This window comes from Callospermophilus lateralis, chromosome X, assembly GCF_048772815.1.
Source record: "Callospermophilus lateralis isolate mCalLat2 chromosome X, mCalLat2.hap1, whole genome shotgun sequence".
In the NCBI taxonomy this organism is placed as follows: Eukaryota; Metazoa; Chordata; class Mammalia; order Rodentia; family Sciuridae; genus Callospermophilus; species Callospermophilus lateralis.
Genome location: NC_135325.1, coordinates 100,843,182 through 100,869,289, shown reverse-complemented (window position 1 = coordinate 100,869,289; position 26,108 = coordinate 100,843,182). Strand labels below are relative to the sequence as shown.

The window sequence follows — 26,108 nt, the reverse complement described above, 5'->3', positions numbered from 1 at the left end:
GCCAGAAAGGGGTAAGCAGCTTTGGGATAGGCAGTGAAATGAGCCAGTACACTCAGGCTTACAACATTATGAGGATAGAAAGCATTATAAATTCAAGAAACAGAAATCTGGGAGTCCAACAGGTAAGCAGGTTTACCAACTGGGAAAATGGGTAGGACTTGGTATATTTTGGCTATACATATTTCAGTGGAGCAGAGATACCCAAGATACCACATTTTGCACTTCCCATTTTAGTGGCTTACCAGGGTTCCAAGTTTAATGCACAACATCTGTGCTTCATAGGAATTGATGCCAAATGTTGGGTGATGTCCCATTGGTTAGCTATATGCAGAAACCAAAACATAATGCACACCAAGTGAAATTTATGCTTGCAGAACTCTAAGCAAATTCAGTCTTCTCAGCAAACTAAAAGTCAGTTAGCACAGGAAAAATATAAATTTGGCAAATCAATTTATTAGTTGTATGTTATTGTATAAGTGACCCAATACATTTTGTACTCTAGAGACGTGAGAAAACAGCTTTTCCTGCACTTCTTCTACAAAGGTAGAAAGAAATTATACTACCACAGCTTAATACTGCAGAGAGCTTCTCTTCAGTTTTATAAGCACAGATCCAACCCAAAGTCCAGAATAAAACTTAATATCCATAAACTTATGGTATGTGCCTAATGACAGCATCCATTCACTTTTGCCTCCATATACTTATCCAGTGTACACTGACTGATCACTTTTGAGTAACTAATACTATGCTAGGTGTACCATGCTAGTTGAAAGGCATTTGCCATCAAATTTTAACTCACATCAGAATTCAGTAGTAAATGCAATAACCACAAAATCATCAACCATTGTGAACATGAATCAAATATTTTACAATTTTCTAATGTGCTCTTAACTCTTTGTTTGCAGTGTCTGTTGGATATGAATATGAGACATGCCCTGACTTTATTCTCTGGGAGAAAAGGACAGTCATTTTACAGGGTTTTGAAATGGATGCTTCTAACCTAGGTGGCTGGTCCTTGAATAAGCATCACATTTTGAATCCTCAAAGTGGTAAGCAGCTTTTTCAACTTGTAGTAATACTGTTTTTCTATGTGGCATCTATACACAATGGAGTATTATGCAGCACTAAAAAATGACAAAATCATGGAATTTGCAGGGAAATGGATGGCATTAGAGCAGATTATGCTAAGTGAAGCTAGCCAATCCTTAAAAAACAAATGCCAAATGTCTTCTTTGATTTAAGGAGAGCAACTAAGAACTGAACAGAGGGAAAGAGCATGAGGAAAATATTAACATTAAACTGAGACGAGTGATGGGAGGGAAAGGGAGAGAGAAGGGAAATTGCATGGAAACGGAAGGAAACCCTCATCGTTATACGAAATCACATATACGAGGTTGTGAGGGGAAGGGGGGGGAAGGGAGAGAACGGAACAACAACAGATGAGGTAGAGAGGGAAGATGGGAGGGGAGGGGAGGGGGGATAGTAGGGGATAGGAAAGTCAGCAGAATACAACAGTCACTAATATGGTATTATGTAAACATTGTGAATGTGTAACTGATGTGATTCTGCAATTTGTATTTGGGGTAAAAATGGAAATGCATAACTCATTTGAATCAAATGTATGGAAGATGAAATAAATAAATAAATAAAAAGAAAAAAAAAGAACGGAAAAAAATACTGTTTTTCTAATGCTATTTAATATATATTCATTGCACAAAACTTGGAAAACTACAAAAGAAAGAATACCTTAAGAACACCACATACAGATGACTAAGTTAGTAAATTTCCTTTCAAGTCCTATAATTTGATTTTGAATTAGTGTTAGTATGCAGGAATCAGAATACTCTCATCTTCAGTCTCTCCTTTCTTTGGACTACTTTTCCTGCTGTTACTTCCTCCTACTTTATAATCTAAATGTTAAATGAATCAGGAGAAGGGACCACATGCAGTCCCTGAGCCCCTGCTTCTCCCAAGCAGAATGATTTTGTTACCCTGGTTTTAACTCCTTCATCCACATTACTTTTGCATCCTACTAAGAAAGCAGTCATTGGTATTTCCATCCAGCTTTCGTAAGAACATCTATTTAGAACTTTTCACATGGAGTCATATTCCTTTCCATCTAAAGAGGCAGATTCTGAGCAAACATGTACTGTAGTAAGATGTGTATATCAGGTTATTTTTCCAGAAAGTGACAATAAGAATGAACTCAAAAAACTAGACAATAAGATAACAAATAACCCAATCAACAAATGGGCCAAGGACCTGAACAGACATTTCTCAGAGGAGGACATACAATCAATCAACAAGTACATGAAAAAATGCTCACCATCTCTAGCAGTCAGAGAAATGCAAATCAAAACCACCCTAAGGTACCATCTCACTCCAGTAAGATTGGCAGCCATTAGGAAGTCAAACAACAATAAGTGCTGGCGAGGATGTGGGGAAAAGGGTTCACTTGTACATTGCTGGTGGGACTGCAAACTGGTGCGGCCAATTTGGAAAGCAGTATGGATATTCCTGGGAAAGCTGGGAATGGAACCACCATTTGACCCAGCCATTGCCCTTCTTGGACTATTCTCTGAAGACCTTAAAAGAGCGTACTACAGGGATACTGCCACATCAATGTTCATAGCAGCACAATTCACAATTGCTAGACTGTGGAACCAACCCAGATGCCCCTCAATAGATGAATGGATAAAAAAAATGTGGCATTTATACACCATGGAGTATTATGCAGCACTAAAAAAATGACAAAATCATGGAATTTGCAGGGAAATGGATGGCACTAGAGCAGATTATGCTTAGTGAAGCTAGCCAATCCCTAAAAAACAAATGCCAAATGTCTTCTTTGATATAATGAGAGCAACTAAGAACAGAGCAGGGAGGAAGAGCAGGAAGAAAAGATTAACATTAAACAGAGACATGAGGTGGGAGGGAAAGGGAGAGAAAAGGGAAATTGCATGGAAATGGAGGGAGACCCTCATTGTTATACAAAATTACATATAAGAGGTTGTGAGGGGAATGGAAAATAAACAAGGAGAGAAATGAACTACAGTAGATGGGATAGAGAGAGAAGATGGGAGGGGAGGGGGGATAGTGGAGGATAGGAAAGGTAGCAGAATACAACAGTTACTAATATGGCATTATGTAAAAATGTGGATGTGTAACCGATGTGATTCTGCAATCTGTATTTGGGATAAAAATGGGAGTGCATAACCCACTTAAATCTAATGTATGAAATATGATATGTCAAGAGCTTGTAATGTTTTGAACAACCAATAAAAAAAAATTTACAAAAAAAAGAATGTTTTCAGTTAGCTACACTCTTCCTCCCAGTCATTCTTGTATTCATTCTACCCTTATAAAACAGCTTAGTTATCTTGTAAGGCTAAGAAATCCTTTTTGCAATCATGCCCATGATTTTACCTTCATTTGCACCATAGTCAAATTGGCCACGCTATCTAGCCACATAGGTTGGGAAAGTTTGATTGGCAAAGCTAACCAGACTTTCTTCAAGATATAATGAGACCACTGGTCATAGCCCCAGTGTGAGACACTGAAGGTGAACGAGACCATTGCTGTATGCCTCCATTGTACCTCCTTCCCCAGCTCAAAGAAGAGTCCAAATTCCATTTCCAATTGTTTATTTTTTTTTTAACAGCAAAGATTCAGGCAGATAGAAAATGTCAACTTTTTTGTTGTCAAAAGGAGAGCCACAGTTCTAAAAGTACAAAAACGAAAGGGCAGATGCCACTTATTAAATTATTAGTTTTTTTGTTTTGATTTGAAAGAGTTTGACATTTTAAGCAGCCGTTTCTTTTCCACTCACTTTTATCGGCATATATGGATTGTCTCTTTCAAATGCCTGTCATTGACATTAAACACAAAGTGGGAAATGACCTCAATCGAGCTAGCCCCCAGCTGTGTGCTCCACGTCCTGTATCTTCTTATCATTTGTTTCACACAGACTCTAGAACAGAGGGAAGCCATTCTGAAAGTCGGCTTTAGGGGCCACCTGATTTCAACCCATGTGTTCCCTCCACCCCTAATTAGTTTTTAGGTAACAGGTACCAGATTACTTCTGAGAGATTTCTAGCAGCTTTATTGAAGTATGGTTTGTACACCATAAATTTCACCCATTTTAAGTGTACAGATTTTTAGTAAATCTGTAATTTTGCTACCAGCACCAAAACCCAGTTTTAGAATATTTTATCTCACCAAACAGCTCTCTTGTGCTTACCTACAACCCCACTGAATCTGATTTCTATCTCTACCTTTTTGATAATTTTTCCTGAGAAAGAAACTTTGCTTTTGATAGTTTTTTTAAAAGGAGCATTTGTTCTTTTTATCATCTCATTTGTAAAGGTATTGTGTTTCTAACCAAGAACTGGTCACACTTGCCAGAAACAGATCTGAAGCCAGCTCTGACACTGCTTTTCAGTCTGACCTTGGACATGAACACCCCTTTTAGTATGTTTCTGAAGTCTAAATCCCACCCACAAAGGCAGTCTTAGAAGCAGGAATGATAAGTGTGAGGGAGCAGCTTTGGGAACATCAATTTAGAAAGCAATGCTCTTTCCCCCTCAGGTCAGATGGTCTTTTCTGACTGATTAAGGCAAAGCACTATCTTTCCAAATCCCCCCACTCTCCGTAAAAAGCCTAACTCTTTAGGCACCCTGCTTTTTTGATCTGAGACAGATAGTAGTTTAGAAACAAGAATCTATCTTCCTCCAATTTCCTCTCACTGGTTAAAAAGACACCTATAATTAGATTGGATGTCTGTTGCCATTCTATTCTCCAATTTTTCTTTGGCTCCCAAATCATTATGCAGTGGGTAGTTTCCAGTAGGCAGTGTTTTCAGACCATTTGTCATTTCAGTTGCAGCAATTATATTTATCTGGCAATTAACCATTGGTTGTGGAGAATTGTTTCCAAATATTATGCCCAATAGATAGATAGATCCTACTTTCACTGAGATAAAAACACTAAGAACATGTGTTTTTCAACATCATTCCCTCAAAATATACCCTGTTAGTGATTATAGAGAATGCATATTCATTCCCTTCAAGAATACTTAGTTTTTTTTAAATTCTGAGAAAATGTGCACATGAATCATCTACTTACAGAGCTTAGCTACTTGTTTAGTATTTTTTAATCAAACATATTCCCCAGTGTTTCCTATAAACTGAGTGTTAAAAATTATTAGAAAGAACAGTTCAGGGTACTTAACTGGGCATTGTTATCTGTCTGAAATGGGTAAAGAATTTCCTTTAACTTAGCCTCCAAGATAGACCAGTAGTTTGTCGACAAATGCTTTTACTGGGAGAGGAAGTAAACTCCCATTGATCACACTGGCATATCTCCCAGTTTGTGTTTATATCCTCTCAGTCAAGTAGTAGGAAAAATATGTATTGTGTCCCTTGTTGTTCATAAGTCTGAAAAAAATGGTTTCTTCTTTGAAATCAGCATAAAGCACCACCCACTGGCTTCCAAGGGGAATTTTTATTTCAGACTTATTTAAATAAGCTTCAAAAGAAGTTCTGAGCAAGGTAGCAGGAGGGTATGAATAGTGTGTTTAAAAGTGTGCTTACCTTATTACACAACACACTTAGCTTTTAGGCAAAGAAAAGGAAAGCTTAGGAGGGGAAATGTGCAGTAGGCCCCATCCAGTGGAGTTTCATTGTTGACTATAAACAAGACACCCAATCCTTAGCAGGAAGTTGGCCTTCATATAAATAATGTGTGTTGTCCTAGGATCATTTGATTCTGTTTTCAAAATGAGCATGTGTGGCAGAATAAACTGGAAGGGAGGCAGCAGTAATTGATCAAGATTTCAAGGAACATAAACAAAATATTTTCAGAGCAACCTTTTGCAGAAGAATTGGTGTTAAATCATTGTTGCTAGATGGTATGGCCTGGTTCTATGTAATGGAAGGTTAAACAGATTCTTGAAACAACAAAAACACCCTTCAAAATGATCTATTTTTCCAGGGCAATACAAAAGGGGTTTGCCCATTTTCGTTTTGATTGCTTCAGCTTTAAACAGGAATGGTAATTTCAGTACATGGGCACTTTAGTACCTTGCATGAAAGCAAGACATCAATTGTTGAGATGTAATCAGAAAGTACATTGCCTTATGTTTTATTTCTTTTAATCATTCTTCTTTTTTGATGGAGTACTAGGCTTTCTAATCGAAAAGGGGAGTTTTAGAATTGCAGTCTTAGAAGAATGTGTTAGAATAGCCATCTTTAGTTTTTAAATTGCCAGGAGCCTGGTAATAACATGTCATTTTGAGGGTAATTGTTAACTATACCGTTATATTGATATAAAAAAATGGAGATCTACCTGTGAAAATAGATGTTAATAGCAAATCTGGTATTTCCAAGCCAATAATTGAAAAGATTTTTGAATAATATACCTTATAGTGCATTGCTAAAATACTAAAATACTAAACAGTGGTTTCCTCATTTATTAAAGAACATATCATAGTCTCATTGGTAGGATATTCAGTTAGCAATCATTAGGAGATTTCAACAGTGTTGTGCATCTGTCATTCCAATTCTCATTCACTTACTCCTGTTCATTTAAATTGCAATATTGATCACAATGCAATTAAATGTTTTTTGGGAAATGAAATTCAATCCTATTAGTCTTACTTAATTAACTATTCTAAATAGTGGGAAGTTTCCTTAGTAACTAAAAGTTATTAATAAAATAATAAGAAATTAGTGGTCCTCAAGATATCTCATAGTTCTGTAATAAAAGAGCAGTTGTTAGGGTATAAATTCACAGCTGCTTTTGCCAATCAGATGTTGAAAAGTAGCTACAAATCACCCTGGGAGGGAAAGTAAAGTTACTGAAATTTGAAATACAAAGACCATATGATAGACAGAATTTCTGTTTCCTGGAAGGCCCCTTCCAAGTATATATTGGTGCCATGGTACGCATGTTTTGCCCTCTTATTTTTACCAGCAATGTTTCTACTTCACAGTGATCAACAGCTTCTATCATAGGTCTGTTGAACAAAAAAAGTTGGGGGGAAAAACTGAGGAAGAAATTTCAGGAAATGTTTAAGGAGAGTAACAGGCACTCTGAGGAGATAGATAGCAGGGGGCAAGGGAGAAAAAATAGGGCTCTACAGTATAACTGCATTCATTTATTTGCTGTCAGTTACGTTGGTCTGACACATTGGCATACCTTCTCACAACATGGATGTTTTACCTGCCCTGGCTCATTCTGGGCTGACTTAAGCTATTTAGCACAGCAGTACTTGTTCCTTGGATTTTCTGCCCAGGCTCAGCAGGTTTGCAAAATCATTGGGATTTGGACAAGGAAACTACAAGAGACTCAAAGCCTATTTTCAACATTTACTGAGCACTTATAATGACTTGGCCACAGGGATTGGCACTAAAATACAGAAAGGAGTAAGACAGAGGGTCTGCCTTCAAGGAGCTCATTCATGTTCTAATGGGGATGATAGAGAAGTAATGAAAACTGTATCATACAATGTGGTAAGTGTTACAATAGAGCTACAGAAAACAGAGGAGGGAATGACTAACTCTGCCTGGATGGAGCACTGGGGCAGATTTGAGCTGAGCTTTGAAGGAAGTAGAAGTTCCTGCAAGCAGCCAGGCATGATGGCCCATGCCTGTAATTCCAGTGGCATGGCAGGCTGAGGCAGAAAAATTGCGAGTTCAAGGTCAGCCTCAGCAACTTAGCAAGGCCCCAAGCAACTCAGTGAGACCCTGTCTCTGAATAAAATACAAAATAAGGCTGGGGATGTGGCTCAGTGGTTGAGTGCCTCTGAGTTCAATCCCTGGTACCAAAAAAAAAAGTTCCCCAAGCAGAGAAGATGAGGGGGACATTCAGGATAAAGGGATAAAGGGAATGACATGTAAAAAATCAGGAAGGAAAGGAAATGTATGGATGTAACTATAAATAGTTTGCTATGGCTGAATCTGAAGATACAAATGAGAGTGTAATGAGATAAGAGCCTGAAGAAGTAGACAAGGGCCAAACCATGAAAGGCTTTGTATGCCTTAACAGTAAGGACTGTGCCCCTTATCCTGGAGGGGATATGGAACTATTGAAAGATTTGAAGCCACAGACTGAAATAATCTCTATGACAGTAGTGTAAAGAATGGTTTGGAAATGGAGACCAGGCAACCAAGAAGTTAAGAAAAATTGAACTAAAGCCCTAATAGTAGGAATGGGGAAGAAAAAATAACTTTAATACATTTTAGATGATAGGCTCCACGGGAGTTAGTAATTAATTAGGTTTGGAGAATGAGAGGAAAAAATGAGTCATGGTGATGCTCAGATTTCCAATTTAAGTAACTACATGACAGAAATACCACTCATAGATTTGTAAGGAACATGAGAAGAAGAGCAGGATTTGGTAGGGGCTACAGAAAAATAATGAGTTCAGTTTGAAACTTTTCAAGTTTGAGGTACCTGTGGGGCATCCAAATAAAGAGATCTAGTAGGAAATTGCATTCCAGGTAATAACTCTGGACAGGAGAAATTTGGGACATTCAGAGATGAGAGTTAAAACTCTGGGTATGGATGAGATTGCCCAAACAAAATGACTGCAAAGCATTTTCATAAGTCAGTATCTCTATTTCCTGCACTGATGATAGTGAGATATGGTCCAAAAGAGTGGAAAATTCAAGTCCCTTTCATGTATCTTTGAAGTGCATTCTAGCAGTAGAATTTCTTTCCTTTTTCACAAAAGTAGATTACCTTCCTGATTGTGTTTTGCTGAGGTTAATATTAAAATTGACTGATACTCTCCTTTCAAAAACCAGTTGCATAGTGAAGGTAATTTGAAATCAGACAGGTGTGTGCCAGCATCAGTAGAAAACTGGCAAGAGATGAAAAATTAGCCATAGATGATGCACAAAGCCCACAGTGAACAGGCAATCACTAAAAATTAGTCATTGAATGCCTTATTGAGGTATTCAGAATCAGCATTAAAGGGTCTCATTGTATTTCTCCACTTCACAGATAAGACAAACTGAGATGCATTGTTGTAGTTATGAAGTTAAACAAAACCAAGGCAATTTGTTTCACTCTCAGATTTTTTTTATGCCAGGCCAAAGCTCCTTCCTGTTTTGAACAATGAGAGAGGAATTTAAATGTAGCTGAAATTATTTTGTGGTAATTGTTTTTTTTTTTTTTCCTTGTGTCTAGGAATCATACATAAAGGAAATGGAGAAAATATGTTCATTTCCCAGCAGCCCCCAGTCATATCAACCATAATGGGTAATGGACACCAAAGGAGTGTAGCTTGCACCAACTGCAATGGTCCAGCCCACAACAACAAACTCTTTGCTCCTGTTGCCTTAGCTTCTGGCCCTGATGGCAGTGTGTATGTTGGTGACTTCAATTTTGTAAGGCGAATATTTCCCTCGGGAAACTCCGTTAGTATTTTGGAATTAAGGTAAGTCTCCTCTAATCTCTATGTTTGCTTAGTGGATAAAGGAAAAAGCAAGACTAAGATAACATGAAGAGACAAAATATTGCCAGAAGGAGCAGAAAATGCAGTTGCCTGTATTGTAGCACTGAGTTAAGATGCAGGAATAGGAACAATAGACAACGTGCCCACTCCTCCTATTTGAAGGACCCTTTTAGCACTGCTTTGAAGAACCAGGAAGTGTTGACATACCTGTATGTGGTGCCTTTCCTATGTACTCTGCTGTCACTGACATTGATCTCAATACTTTCAAGTGCTCAGGTAAGTCACCGACCCACATTGCTGGTTCCTATGAAGACTAATAAAAATATCTATTCCATTTTGGCAAGTAGAGGTATCACCATGTCCAAAAGCTAAACTTTCTAAATTCTCTGGGTCCAATCTTTTGAAGTGGTCCTTTAATAAAGAATGAAATGGTAGTCTGTTTTTTTCATGGCCTGATAAGGAAAGAACTAGGTTTTTATCTTTAAAAGCTCAACTCCATGATGAGCAAAGCATTCACCCTTAGATTTCTCAAGACTAAAAAGAATTTTGACACCTTTTGTAAGGAATTCATACCTTTCGATGTTATGTATCCTCAAGTTTACATAAAGATTACAACTAAGTAGACAGTGGCCTAATCATCTTATTTTTACCCTTTCTGAGGCTATAAGACACAATATATGTCTCTTAGAGTCTAAGAAAAGAGAAGCATATACCCCCATCTTGTTAGGGATAGACAAATCTGATTACTCTCCCTGGGTAAATTGGTAGAGCTTTCCTTTTAATTGATTATGACTGCTCTATCACTGATTTATGCCTCTGGAAATTTAAACTAACAGTTTCTCGATATTCCAGAAGATTTTGATGCTATCCTATGAACTATACCATCAAACAATTTTTACCTCAGACATCTCCTCAATTACCTCCAAAATAGTGACTGGGAAAGCAGTCCCATCAATAGAGCAACTTGTATGTACAGAGAACTGTGAAGGCCTGTCAAAATACATGAGAAGCCTCCGGTCATTTTCATTTAATACTTATGTTCACACTAGCATGGAAATTTGAATTTATAAGGATATTCCTTGATATTTTTCAGATTCTTATGCTTGCTAAGAAACCTACCTCCCTTTTCTCAGACTGAGTTATTCCTTCACACCTAGCTGGGGAAATCTTCTAGTCCCAAGCCCCCATCCATTTTTCACATTAATTCACTCCAGTTTTAATACATTTCTTAATTATAATTGCAAACGCTGTCATAGGGAAGAAAGCTGTTAAATCCCTTGGCTAATAAAAATAGACAGTAAAGTTAAGACTTTATAAAGACAAAGCACATCCAGAGAGTATAGAGAAGTACTAATTCATAGTGCCCTACCCTAATCAAGGGTTCAAGTACCTCAAGATGTTCAGGGACTTGTCATTTCCAATTCTTTGGGCACCTGCTTACTGGAAAGTCAACAGGAAGGCCAAAATAATTGTATGTCTGGATATGGAAATGATTTGTACAACATTCTACATTGTTTTGAAAACCCGGTGGGTGTTCTGTCTACATGATTCCAAACATGGATGGGAGCACTGAACAATTCATTCAACATCTGAACATTTCCAGTCATGCAGATATTGGTTGTCAGGTAGACAAAGACTTTGTCTTACTGAGCTTAAATAGCTCACCCTACAAAGCCTTTATATCTAGTCCTTATGTAGCTAACTCCTCAAAGGAAAGATATTAAAATTAAAGATAGTAAAATATTTTAAAAAATAATATAAAGAAGCCCCAGCTAAGTTTAGTCTTTTCCTTTGTAATTTAAATGCAAATTTATATAAGGTGGAGCAATTGTCATTCATTGATGAGATTCTCTCTTGGTCAAGGATCCTTAACAGTTCACAAATTTGCATTTTAGTCCAAAGTACCTTATGACCTTCAACACAAAGTCATTTAAAGTATGAAATAGAATATCTTGAACCTTAATTGTAAAGTTATTTTCTCAGTATAAAGAAAAATTAGTTTCTGACTGAAGTCTTGTCCAATGCCTCTATGCATTCTTACTCTACAACACTGTTTTCTCTCATTGTCACAGATCTTCAAATACATAGGCATGTACACACCACAAACTCCTACATGAAAGATCTCTCACTTAGCATAAGTCTCATTAGCTGGTTTTTTGAATTAGGATCTTTTAAAGAAGTTTATTTTGTTGTTGTTGTTGTTGTTGTTAGTCACAGACTTCTTTGAGAATCTATTTAAGGATATAGGCCCTTTCAGAAAATACACATCACCCAAAATTGCACATAATGATTTACAGGGTTGTGTTTTTCCTTCCCTTGAATCCCCACCCAAGTGCTGTCATAGTTAAGATATCCTGCAGTAAGTTCAAGGAGAAAAGCAATTCTCCCTTCTCTATTCCAACATTCCTGTGATTGGCCATGAGAGAAAAAAACTGATTGAATATGTGTGATCATTTTGACCTAATTGACAGGTAACTCCCTATTTGACTATAATCAAAACCATCAAACTAGTTTATGTCAGCATCATTAGTTGTCATGTTTACCCAGAAACTAATATAGTTCTTATTAGATTCACTGTTTTTTTAAAGCATGTATCCTGATCAGTAGCTTATATGTGTACACTGAATCTTTCATATATTGGTAGATTTATATATTTGCTTTATAACATTTTCAGATTTGTTTCCTAGGGAGAAATAAGTTGATTTAATAAGACCATGATATCTTAAGAACCTTAATACTTATTTAGTTTCTATTGTGTTTAGGTAGAAACTTCATTCTGTACCAGTTTTGTTATTAAAATCAGTTAATTTAAATGCTCCCTGCCCCATGCACATTAGTCATTTTACTTGGTTGAATCATCTGTTTCCTTGGAAACACATAATAGAGTCATTATATTGTGGCTTATATTCAAAGTTGTAAATGGAAGGACAATATTATTAACAGGGTATAACAAAAAAAAAAGGATAGAGAACTTTCTAGATCTTGACCCTTGTCAGATTATATATTATGAAACTTAATTACTCCGTCTTCTATTTCCTTATCCATAAAATTGAATTCAGGTTTATATTTCAGTGTCTTCTTACATGTCTCAAATGGTTTCACATGTATCAGTTTCACTTGTACTGAGATGCACAGATGGGTAGTTCTCAACCCAATGTTCGATGATATTTTGGGAGAACATAAAGTTTGGTTCTAATGGATTCCCTGTCATATTTCCTTCTCTGCTATCTTTTTATTCAATATTTTGGCCACATTGAACAATTACAGATGCCCCTTGAATTTCAAAAATTAGAAAACTGCAGATTCTTCCATCCTCAACCCTGCCAATTCAAAGTATCCCCAATTAAGCTTCTTTCACCTGACCTAAGAAATAATTTAATATTTGTTGGTTGCCATTCATTTATTTCCTCTAGTTGGTCACTCACTAGCTGAACAAGGAAGGAAAGGAAAAGTCAATGATATAATTATCATTAGAAATCTGCCTAGAGAAATAATATTTTATGTTATTTAAGCCTATAGTAACCCTTTGGCTATTTCCAGCAGATTTTATCCATAAATATACAACTTAGTGCTTTAATACACATCTTAATGCTTCCTTTCAGTGTAGGTGTTTCAGCCGGCTTTTTTTGCTGCTGTTGACCAAAAGTCCTGACAAGAACAATTTTAAGGAGGAAAAACTTATTTGAGCGTTCACAATTTAGAGGTCTCACTCCATAGGTGGCTGACTCTATACCTTAGGGCGAGGGATGAAACAGAACATCATGGTAGAATAGTGTGACAAGGGAAGCAGCTCACATGAAGATCAGAAAGTAGAAAGAGAGTTGACTCACCAGATACAAAATATATCCTCCAGAGGCACTCTTCCAGTGACCCACTTTCCCCTGCCACACCCTACCAGACTTCAGTCACCACCTAGTCAATCCCTATAAGGGGATTAATTCACTGATTAGGTTAAGGCTCTTATAACCCAATCATTTCACCTCTAAACCATCCTACATTGTTTCAAATGTGAGCTTTTCGGGAACACCTCATGTCCAAACCATAACAGTGGGATATAGAATAAGATAATAAAGAGGCTTATAAAATTATGCAATTAAACCTAAAGAAGTTTCAAAAAAACATTTTCTGAAGACTTTTAAAGACAGATTCTTTATTCTGTGCAATAGTTCAGATCTTGGTTTCCCTAAGGGATTTGCTTCTCATGTTAAAACTTTACACACACACACACACACACACACACACACACACATTTCTTTAGCACAAAAGTGACAGTAGTTTGTCATCTCTACTTTGTTTAGTCCCTTTCAATAAAAAGAAGCTAAAATACCTCTCAAGAAAACCCATTTCATCTTTGGATTATTCCATTAATAATTTCTTCCTTATATTCAACTTAAATCTGCCTTCATGAAACATCCACTTAGTAGAGGCAAATGTTAGCATCTGAAGCAGCACAGAAGTCACTTCACAAACTTTCACAAGTGTGAAGAGAGTTGCCATAGTTTTCTGAGCTTTCTCTTCTTTAGTTCAAACATCTCTAAGTCTTTCAACTATTTCTCATCATTTATGACTGCTTGATTTTTCTTTGATCATGGCCTCAGGGCCACTTCTTGGTTTTCTAAAACTAACAGGGATAATTATATAAGTAAAAATAGGAGACACCATAATAGTGCTTTGCAAGAATTCAAATATGTAACATCCCCTTGCTCCCCTCTCATCTTCTAATTTCACAATTCTATTAGAAAACCTATTAAGCATGACTAGAAGTGATTTATTCTTTATAAAAACCTCATGCTGCTATTGTTCAGTATTATGTTAGTCTCTAGATATTTATTTTGTCCTTCCCTTAAAAATGAAAGAGAAAAAATAAGAGACTGCTTCTTGGTACCTTGAGTAATTTGGACTCGACAAATGTCAATGTGACATGAAAATTTCTCCTGAGATTTTACTATTTCTTTTCCAGTGACTGGTTAATATTTCTTATATTGTTCTCAGTGTGTGACTCCTGTCATTGACTGGAAATGGAGTAGACCTGGAATAGCACCCATTTAGGGCCAGTTAGTATGCTGAGGGGCAATGGAACTTGTAGAGCACTCTGCTGCAGGAACAAATAGAACCTGGGCTTTGGAGAGCTCTGCAAATAGCTGAGAAATGTCCAAGAACCATTCTCTTATCCATAGCACTGAAGCTACAAATAGTAGAAATACTACATTTAGATGACACAAATGGTTCCTTCCCCAGCTTGATCTGTGTTAACAGTAGCACTCAAAGGCTCCTTCTATCTCACCCAAAAACATCTTTGCAGGTCTTCCACGGTGTTCCAAATTTCCACTCTAACAACTGGGATCTTTTGAGTTGATACATTATGTTTCTAAGAGTTCCCAATATAATAACTTATTTTAGAGTGGCCCCTCAATCTAAACTCATCCATTAGTCCTTCAATATTCATTCATTTATCAGTTTACTTTTCAAAGGGACTGTTAGCTGAAAGCAGGACTCTAAAACACAAGACAGGTAAGTTGTGATAAGGGTGAGGGATAGAGCCAAATCATAGGGGAAGGTAGTCTTAGATAAAAGTTGATAGACTAGGGAGTGCTGTGAAATCAGTGACAAGAAGAGTAGACACCAGCTATTCAAAGAAAACCATGGAAAGATGAGCAGGGAAGGCAGTCCATTCTTCAACACCAAATATTTGTGGCCAAGAATGAGGAAAGAAGTCAAGAACATCATGAAGAACAAGTAAAGGACTACAGCTACCATAGAGCAGTCCATTCAAACTCTCCTGATGCCAACTGAGTAGACAGTAGCACCAAAGTTGGTATATCTCCTCTTTTCTGTAACTTGCCTCACAAAAAAATATAAAAAGAATAAATGGGACACTGTGTTAAGTGAGAGAAGCCAGGCACAAAAAGGCAAATATTGTATGATTCTATTTATGTTAAATACCCAAAATAGGCAGATCCATGGAGATAGAAATCAGTTTTTTGGTTGCCTGGAACTTAGGGAAGGGTGAATGGGAAGTAATTATCAGCAAATAGGTACAGAATTTCTTCACAGGGTGATGAAAATGTTCTGGAATTAGATGATGGTAGCAGTTGCACAACTGTCTAGATATACTGGAAATTGTTGAATTGTATATTTTAGAAGGGTGAATTTCATGGTACATAAATCATGACTCACTAATTTTCTTTTAAATTAAAAAAGAAGTGTATATGGCCCTTTCCATCATTTGGATTCTGAGAAAATCAAAGACTAACTCAGAGACCCTATCATTAGGAGCATTGTTTGCTCTAAAAAGATTTGTGATTCCACTCCTTTCTCCTCCTAACTCATAGCAAGCTTCAAGTCAGTCAGTTGCCAGGTGGTGATGCCCACTGATGGGCCTAGGCTTCTGTGAAGAGCTCACACACTGGCACCTCAGTGTGTAATCAGTTGCTAGCTGCACAGCAGGCTGACTTTGGTCGTGGCTCTCAATCCTAAATCCTTAACTAAAAGTAATTCTGAGACAGAACAAGGTCACACACTGGAAATAAATTCCGTCATTTTCACTTCCTCCCTCTGAGATGTTAATGAGAGAAGCTGCTCTGCATAATATGGGACATCTTTCCAAATTCACAATGACATTATTGGCAGGATCAGAAGCAGCTGCAAGAAAATCAAACCAACCCCCTCCCTACTCCTTGCCATCACCTAAGAATTTCAAAACCCTTTGTAGCCACACAAATGGTTCTGTGCCGTAAAAATCTATTGCAGATGAAACCATGTTTTAATGAGGTCCTTCTAGTATTTTCACAACTACACTTCCTTCAGAAGGATCAACTATGTTATAGTGAAGAGAACCAGCCTTGAATACTCTCACCTTACAATTTAGAGGCCTAGAAAACAAGCAAGTGCCTAAGAGACAAAGAAAATAGAAAGAGGTGCAAATGCCTGAGGCTGGATTTCTAACCAGAGCTCTGTATCCTTACAGCTTGACCTTCCTGTCAACCCACAGGATACTACCCTTTTGAGATGGGCCAGAGAAACACAAAAGTCAGTGGACCCTGACCTGTGGCCCAGCTAGTAAAATCCCAGAAAGGTTCTTTTTCAAAAGAGTTGAATTCATTTTAGCAGATAATTTCAAATGAAATAATTTTGGATCTTTTCTTTTTCTTTAATGTTCCAAAGAACAAGAATGTTTTCTACTTTAGATTAAAAGATTTGTTATCTTCACATTTTCAAAATGACATAAGGGCCAGATTTAAAGGATTTTAAAATTAAAATGACTGTATTTCACAGATGATTATAGCCTTTTAATTCCAAGCAGACTTGACCCAAAGTCAGGCCTGTAAAGTCTATGTCCCCTATGTAAGAAGCCTCATACCATGTCCCAGAGTGAAATGCCCTAGGCAATACCATATGCCAAGAGGTTCATGGATCAGGGACCTCCAAAGGGTTCAGCTTAGTCTGGGCTGACAATTCTGGTTTTCCCACCCCAATTACCCCTTTGAGCATGAATGACTGAAAGACACAAAATTTTAATAGTTGATACATATGATGTACCAAGGATTGAACTCTGGGGCACTCTACCACTGAGCCACATCCCAGCCCTATTTTGTATTTTATTTAGAGACAGGATCTCACTGAGTTGCTTAGCACCTTGCTGTTGCCAAGTCTGGCTTTGAACTTGGGATCCTCCTGCCTCAGCCTCCCAAGCTGCTGGGATTATAGGTGTGCACCACCATTCCCAGCTTATTGATGCAGCAGTTTTGATACTAAGGATATCCTGTCGTGGTCTAAGAGAAAACCCTCATACTTTCAACTTATTAATAGTGTGTGTATGTGTGTGTGTGTGTGTGTGTGTGTGTGTGTGTGTGTCTGGGAAATGAACCCAGGGCCTTGTACATGCCAGGCAAGCAGTCTACACCTAAACTACATCCTCAACTCTTTTTATTCTGTTTTATTTAAGACAAGGTCTCACTAAGTTACCCAGGCTAGCCTCAACCTTGGGATCTAACTGCCTCAGCCTTCTAAGTAACTGGAATTACAGGCATATGCCACCATGTCTGGCCCATTAAGAAGTTTTTTAATATTAAAGAAGATGCACACAGATATTCATATTTTTACCTCTAAAATTTAATAAGGGGTTTTTGCCTGTCCAGCACTTGACTTGATTATAAAACACAATGATTTCATATTTTGATAGGGTTATTTTGGCCATCAAAGCAGAGCCTAGAATGGTTAGATCCTTTGCAGTCACTGATTTTTCAGCTCCTAGCCCAGTGGTTCTTTTTTTAATTGATTTTTTTAAAATAAATGACAGCAGAATGCATTACAATTCTTGTTACACATATAGAGCACAATTTTTCACATCTCTGTTTGTATATAAAGTATGCTCACATCAGTTCATGTCTTCATACATGTACAGTGGTTCTTAAGACTAACTCTGTATCAGAAACACCAGCTGAGTTTGTGAAAAATAAAATTCCCAGGCTCATACCCGCATATCAGAATTCTGATATGGTAAGACTAGGAAGAGCACCATGAAACTACACATGGATAAGAACTCAAGTGATTCTGATGCAGGTGGTCCAGGGAGAACTTTTTGAGAAACTTGCCTTAGAAGTTGAGACAATCACCTTGACACCATGTCAGGAAAAGAAGCCTGGAAGATTGGGTCAACTTTGGGTTGCACACCTGACCAAATGATGCCTGTGGAGTCTCCCTAATTATAACAAACTGAACTAGGAGTTGGTGTGTCTGGTTAGATTTGAATTGTTGAACGATACTGATGACTCTCTATTTGCTTTTACTTGCCACTCGTGGATACCTTGTGCACCCTAGAAACAGAGATACCAGACATAGGTAAGCAAATGACACGGGCAGCTGCCTATTAACCCCCTTGCCTAAGAGGCCACCTCCCAATAATGTGCTAATGGAAATTTTGCTTATTAAATAAGGTTAAAGAAATGATGTGAAATTATGGAAATTATGATGCAGGTAAGTGTCTTCCAAAAGAACAGAACTCCGCCACTAAGTAGAAATTTGCTAGAAGAAGAGAACATACTGAAAAGAAAACAAGATAAGTGAAATCTGGCAGTTCAGTACTTCATGGTAAAGCAAGGTCATAAGTCTCATCATATTTCCCTAAGGTGATATCACAAATTAGTCTGTAAGTTCAAACAGATTGGCTGTTTTCAAGTTGCAGGTAGAGACAGGAATAATACAGCAATCTCCCTAGATCCAGAAATGGAGTTGTCAAGTGTATGATGTCCTTATTTAATAAGAGTTTTCTTTCTTTCTTTGGTATAACCTTATGGTTTCTATTTCTTCCCACCACAAAGAATAGGAAAATTCTGAAATAACTGTTTACCACTTACCATCATTGTCACATAGCTCTGGAATTAATCATAATGAGTATTTATTCAATTTGTTTCTTTATTAAACTTGTTAAAACTATTCTAAATTCCTGAAATTGTAAAAGAGAAAACTGAATTTATTCACTCCCAAATGCCAATTGTCATCAAAATGGCACCAATAGGGTTTATAATTTGGATTTTGTTTGAGAGATGCCACTTCCTAAATGCCAATGCATGAGATCAGCCTCACTACTTTGGCATAACTGATTCCTTAAGCAAATTAAGTTGGTTGTCAAATCACTTACTGGTAAAGTGTTGCATAGTATTAATTGTAAGCATTAATTGCCCAGTTAACAATCTATGTGATTTTAACTATCATGAATGAAGTGATCTTTGCTAAGTTGAAGGACACTGGTTGAATGTAAAACTAACCAGAAGGTGACAGTAAGTCTAACACCCTAATTATAAAAGTAATCTTCATATTTCTCAAATTGCAATATGTATTTAGACACGAGGGATTATAGCAAATTAGAATGCAGCACAGTGGCTTTTCTTTCTAAGGTATGGCATGTTTTCAGAAAGTAGAAAGTAATCAGTTTCAAAAGAGCTGAAGTGCACTTGGGCAATGGCATGAAATAGCAAGAAATTACATACCAATATAGGGAATGTTCCTGACTGTTGGCTGTCAAGAAAATAACATTAATCAGATTTGAATTTGGTATGGTGGGCTATTGCATTTTCTAAATGCTAGTACAAAAGTTAGAGAAAATTCTCACTGAGCAAAATAAGACATGTTACTCAGTTAGAAGGCAAGAGCACTGATTTTTGTTCCAATTTCAGAACAATTTCTGATGGCATATTACACACTATAGTCACACATGATCTAATCTAATCTAATCTTACTACAGGCCCAGTCTTGTTAGTGACCCTGGGCAAGCCCCCCATGTGTCTGGGTTTCCCCAGCTGAGGTTTGAGGAGAATGCTAATTCTAACTTCCCTCAGAGGCACATTGGAGATATTCAATAATGAATGAATGTAATGCATTCCAAAGTACTTTTGTGTGGATAACATTTCTCTTAGAGAAATAGCTTATGGGCTTTTTCTAAACAAAGCATGATTAATCTGGCTTAGCTGAAACTCCACAAACTGGCTACCAAAGTACTGACAGTTGTTTCGGGGAATGGTTGTGACTCCTTCTTTATTCTAGAAAGATCTAAGCACATGGGAGAAATTTTATTCTGCAGGTAAAAATTCAACTAATATAAAACCTTTCACTCAAACCCCTATTTAAGAAGTCTCTGCTACAGAGATTCCTTGTCTGATAAAATTGCCAAATCAGCCTGGAGTCTGTTGGATCCTTTTTCAGTGTATTTACAGCACCTGTCATGGTGGTTCCAGGGGTGAAGATATTCCTGGAATCTACCAGATTATCTTACTTGACGAAGGTAGTTGGATAAAAGTCAAGTATTCCAACTGAACCTGATTTTTTTTTCAATAGAAACTGTAACCTGAATCCCATTAGTATTTTCCAGGCTTATTATTATTAACATACATAAATATGCTTGAGAGGGCAAATGCAATTTTGAATACAATTAAGAACAAACCAGTCTTTAAAGGTACCTTTGACCCTCTCTCCTCCATATTGCTGGTTAAGTATCCAAGGCCTAAACTTACTTATGTCTTAGTTTCACGTCCCACAGTCCAGTTTAGTTCAACACTTACCAAACACCAAATCTGTCAGGCACTCTATTCGGCACTAAGAATAGAAAGGTGAATATGGTACCTGCCTGCAAAGAGCTCACAGTGTAGTTGGAGAGAATGAGAGATGTGTGGCAAAAATAGTGCTTACATATGCCTCCAGATATTGGCTTCTAATACTGTTCTCCAATACAAGGAACCAGGGATTCTTGGAGAAATAACTGATTCTAGGATTGGGGCAGGAAGTGTATAAGATGACTCCGTAGAACATTTTATAGTGCCAGAATGTATGGAAGTGCTATCAAAAAAAATCAACACTTATACAAGTTTGGCAAAGGGGCACATGAGCCAACAGAAGAGCTTTAAATGGCTAAAGCTGGAACAATTTGAGCAACAAAATAAAGTAGCATTAGATTTAATGCAAAGTATAAAATAAATATCCATAAGTCCATACTGATATAAATAAACTGGTGGATTCTCTTTTTTGAGAGAGAGAGAATTTTTTAATATTTATCTTTTAGTTTTCAGTGGACACAACATCTTTATTTTATTTGTATGTGGTGTTTAGGATCGAACCCAGCGCCCCGCACATGCCAGGCAAGCGCGCTACCGCTTGAGTCACATCCCCAGCCCCACTGGTGAATTCTTAAATAAATGAAAATGGGATAAAGCTCCCATTCAGAAGAATTCAAAATAATTTATGTAGACGTTCCACCCTCAAGAAAGCAGAACATAACTCCCTATACTTCAAATATTGGGTGTACATGGTTACTTCCTTCCAAAGCAAAAAATACGGAAAGTGGGAGAGAAAGAATATCTTTACAGTGGAGAAACTCTGTCTCAGCCAGGAGGTGAATGTCAACCCCATCAGTGATAAGTCATGTTGATAGGTTTGTACCCTTTGTATGATTTGATCAAAATAGCACTTGACCTTTGTGGTCTTCCTCCAAGAGCCCACAACTCCTGTCTAGCCATGAGAAAAAGTCACACAAATTCCAATAGAGGGTCATCCTACAAAATACTCCTCAAAACTGGTAAGGTCATCAAAAACAAGAAAATTCTGAAACTTTGACAGCCCAGAAAAGCATAAGGAAACATGATGATTAAATATAATTTGATATCCTGAATGGAGTCCTGAAACAAAAAAGGGCATTAGGTAAAAACTAAGGAAACCTCAATAAAGTATTAACTTCAGTTAATGATTTTTAAAAATAATGCTAAAACAACACAATAGATGCTACTAGGTCATGATTCCCTCCTCTCTGCTCATTTCTCTCTTTCTACCTCTTCTGTCATAATATTTGGATTTATGACAGTCAGACTCTGATTACTTGTCTGTCTCCTCTACTAAACTGTGAGTTTCATGAAGAAAGGGATTGTATCTTACACAAAGGTAGGTCTCTAGATCATAGCACAGATTTTGGGCACATTTTAGGCACTTAGTAAATGATTTTAATAAATTAATAAACAAACACACAATATAGAAATCGTGCCAAGTAAATATTTCAGATGGAGACTTCAACTAATGACAGGAGAGATAGAGCAGGCAGACTAGAGAATTTACAAGGTAGAATTTAAAAAAAAAAAACATGATGTTTTGCTGGTTTTGAGTAATGGTGAAGAAAAAGAATTGGAGAAGAGTGGCTTCTACTTTCTCACTTAGTCAACTAGGTGCTAGGCAGAGTTCTGGGTATTGAACATTTTAGAGATAAACAAGAAAAGGTTGCCCTTCTCCAAGCTCTCATGGTTTATTTGGGGGGATACTGACACATAAATAATTTAACATAATATATAATCCCCTTAAGCACAGTGCAAATAACCCAAGCTGGAGATTTAGGGAAGGCTTCTTTAAGGAGTAAAGCCTCAAAAGGCATATGAGAATGAATTGAGTGGAGAAACCTTGTATACCACACAAGAACATTTAAAAGTTTTTAAAGATGAGAGCCAAATCATCAGAATACTCCTGAAGGCAGTGTAGGAGAAAATGGACTTAAATATTCAAAAACTTCTATATGCCACACTATAGAAAATACTTCAGGCCAGAGATGATGAAAGTTAGAACTAATGCAATGGCAGGAGGCATGAAAGAAGAGGATGCTTCTGAAAGCTACTTTACAGACACAATTGCCTGTAGAGAGAAAAAGAAGAATCAGGGATGACTTCCAGATTTGCAGCTTGAGTGATGCCAGTCACACATGAACCTTAGGTTCAAGTAAAATATCCCCAAACCAAAAGTTACTGCAGCAATTAAAACACTGAAATTAACAAGACTCAAAAAGAATGAGCTTAATCATCGATACAGACAAAAATAACATAAGATCCTATGGGCATATGTGATTGGAGAGTTTAAAAATGTCAAAATAGTCAAGGTAAGTTGTCTTTAGGAGAGATAGCATGTGATTACACAATCCTGTGATCAGGATTATACCTTAAATGAAGTTAAATATAATCAATTGTATGATGTTCTGAAAGAAGAAAAATGGATAAGGGAATTGATCATCAGCTTAAAAAAAAAAAAAAAAAGAACTTTGGAGAAGAAAATTTTGACTGCGGATCTATAGCATAGTCCTCCCAGCAATGCTTCTCTACCTTTGGCCATGCTATTTAACTGACAGAAAGAGCCTTAGGAGGATGGCAGTGTCCCCAAGTAAGGCAGAAAGCTCAGAAAAAGAGCATGTTTTTGAGGGATGGGGAAGGTAGAAAAATAAAATAACTTCTGTTTCGGATTTTTGAGTTTGAAGTGACTCTGAGTATTCAGGCAGTCTCCCAATTGGTAATTGGATAACAGGGTATGAAAAGTATCAGAAAAGTTATCTCCTGGGATTTTTTTCTCCTCTGTTTCTTTCTACCCTCAAAATTGATGATATTCAAATGCTAGCATCATTTCAAGTTAGCAGTACACATTGGACTTTTTTTTTTCATACCTAGACCCATGAGAAGAAAAAGTATCTATCCCCTCCTTATATAAGCAGGAAGATTCATGAATTCTTTCACCTAAGAGATTTTTCAATTTGTGACACACAGCAGACCCCAGGGGGTGCATGTTGGACAAATTGCTTTGAATAACTTTATTTTTCTCTTTCTTAGCACAAGTCCTGCTCACAAATACTATCTGGCCATGGACCCAGTGTCTGAATCACTCTATCTATCAGACACCAATACTCGAAAAGTCTACAAATTGAAGTCTCTTGTGGAAACAAAAGATCTGTCCAAGAATTTTGAAGTCGTAGCAGGAACAGGTGACCAGTGCCTTCCCTTTGACCAGAGTCACTGCGGAGATGGTGGGAGAGCATCAGAAGCTTCTTTGAACAGCCCTCGAGGTAAAAAACAACAACAACAAAAATCTTCCTTTCATCAACTAAAGATTTCATTTGGCTTCACAAAATCCAAAGACTTCCATACTGCCATACTGTACTTCATCCATCCATCTCAATATTCTGCCTCTGACAGACAACTCTGAAGTCTATCCCAGAAGATAGGCATATACATGGTGAAATTTTAGCCAATATGCATTAGTATGGTCATAATTGATAGCAAAAGATTGAAACAATCCCCTTATGATTGATAAATAATTATTGGCCAAAGCCCTCTGAGTACCTCCTGTCTCCTAATTTCTCCCAGGGACTGCCTCCTGAAACCTCCCCACAGTCCAGCAACTAAAGGGTTAAACTGGCCCAGAAGAGAGCCTTCAGGCCCCTCCTTTAGGTCTGTGGTTTGCATTGAGTGGGATCAGGTCTGTGCCCACCTTCTACCACTGTCAAGTGTGTTGTATATCTATCTCAAAGACCTTTACCATTCCTGCTTTTTACTTCACAACCATTAACATACATTTTTTCCACCAATTTATCTAGATCTTTTTTTTTTTTTTTTTGAGGGGGAGAGTACTGGAGATTGAACTCAGGGGCATTCAACCACTGAGCTCCATCCCTCCCAGCCCTTTTTTTTTTATCATTTTATTTAGAGATGGGTCTCACTGAGTTGCTGAGGCTGGCTTTGAACTCTCCATCCTCCTGCCTCAAACTCCAAAACCACTGGGATTACAGGTGTACACCACCATGACCAGCTCTAGATCATTCTTGAAGCTACTTGTATGTCACTTGTATTCTTCCCTAGGATAACAAATTCTGTTTTTTGTTTGCCTTCTGTGGTAGGTCGGTCTTACTCTTATTTGTCCTAAATTTTATTCTCAATCTTCAAGGACCAAGTTTGGTTGCCTGGAAGTTAGTGAACTTTATGATTTTGTAGACTTGGATTATATTTCCAGTCTAGGCCACTAAAATGAAGGATGCTCAACTTTTAAGTTTGTCTATCCTATCTGCTTAATTATTTAATCACTTTTCTGTGTTCCTTCTCTAAGATGTATGAGTGTACATATGTACATTTATTTTAGTAAGTTTTGCAAATTAGTCATTTTATTGGGTCATATGAAACTATTTTTTTTAAATTGCTACACAAATAATATACATTTGTTGCCGAAAACTTAGAAAAGAGATAATGAAAAACAAAATAGTCACCCATAAAGCTACCACCTATAGAAAACAACCATTAAAGTTTTAGTATTTATCCATTTTTATTCTTTTCCATGCACATCATATATTTTAATTATCTTAGAATCATATTATGCAATGCTATTCTGTAACTTGATTTTCACACTTAACATATTATAAATATCTTCCCATGCCAATAAATATAGTGAGGTTAATAGGTTTGATTTGTTAGATGGTCACTTATTATTTCAAATATTAAGAGGTTACTTTTTAGCCTTTTGACATTAGCCATGTTGGGATTAGGTTCCTACAACTAAAGTTTAAAGACTTTTTGTGTATGTGCTGGGGATTGAATCCATGGCCTTGTGCATGCAAGGCAAGCACTCTACCAAGTGAGCTATATCCCCAGCCCAAAGACTTTACTTTCTTTAAGGCTTTGTCTTTCATAAATTCCTTCTAGCTAACCCCAGTCGATTATATCTGAATTTCTTTAACAGTGTCTACACTATCAAATTAGTACTTGATTATATTTTGCCTTCTTTTGTTTTTCATTTCTTTCATGAGTGGGAGATTTTTTTTTCCAAAAGAAATTGCTTGAGATGAAAAACTATACCTCATATTTTTTAATTTTTCCCACTTCTCCAATTTTTAGCACAGTATATTCTTTAGGTGCTTATTGTGTTATTGATCAATTAAGTAACTAGTATTTATGCCAGGTATTCCTAAAAGAAATTTCAGTGATGTTTATGATGGGAGGGAATGATGTTTAAAGGGAATGAATTTTACCTTGAAGAACATAAGCCCCCCAAGTACTACAGTAAAGTGTTCTTTCTTCCCATTGCCAGCTCTCATTTCTTATACATAGTAGGTCCATAATAAATATTTAATGAGTGAATGAATAACTCAGCTCATCGTCAAAGGAAATACATCAGGCTGGGTCCCACCTTTTTCACAGGTTTAAAACTTTGTGGGTATTATAATGATTTCTGCATAAGAAATAAGGAGGAATCAAGCCTGTATTGTGCCTGAAATTGACATCCTCCTGAGTTGCTTCTAGTATGAAAACCACTCATCTCACCTACCACATTCAACCTGCCACATAGAGAATGAATATCTCAGCTTTTCCAA

The 26,108-nt window shown here is 37.1% G+C and overlaps 1 protein-coding gene across 3 annotated transcripts in view; it reads left to right on the top strand.

Annotated features, from left to right (window-relative positions):
* Positions 1–26,108, top strand: part of Tenm1 (teneurin transmembrane protein 1) — a 529,849-nt gene that overhangs the window by 413,538 nt on the left and 90,203 nt on the right. For 2 of the 3 annotated variants that reach the window (XM_077107670.1, XM_077107668.1), the window contains exons 19-22: positions 906–1,049; positions 9,193–9,442; positions 18,281–18,301; positions 23,581–23,813. In XM_077107670.1, coding sequence (XP_076963785.1) covers positions 906–1,049; positions 9,193–9,442; positions 18,281–18,301; positions 23,581–23,813 — 648 coding nt within the window. The remainder of the gene's footprint in view (positions 1–905; positions 1,050–9,192; positions 9,443–18,280; positions 18,302–23,580; positions 23,814–26,108) is intronic. The other variant, XM_077107669.1, reaches the window with a different exon arrangement.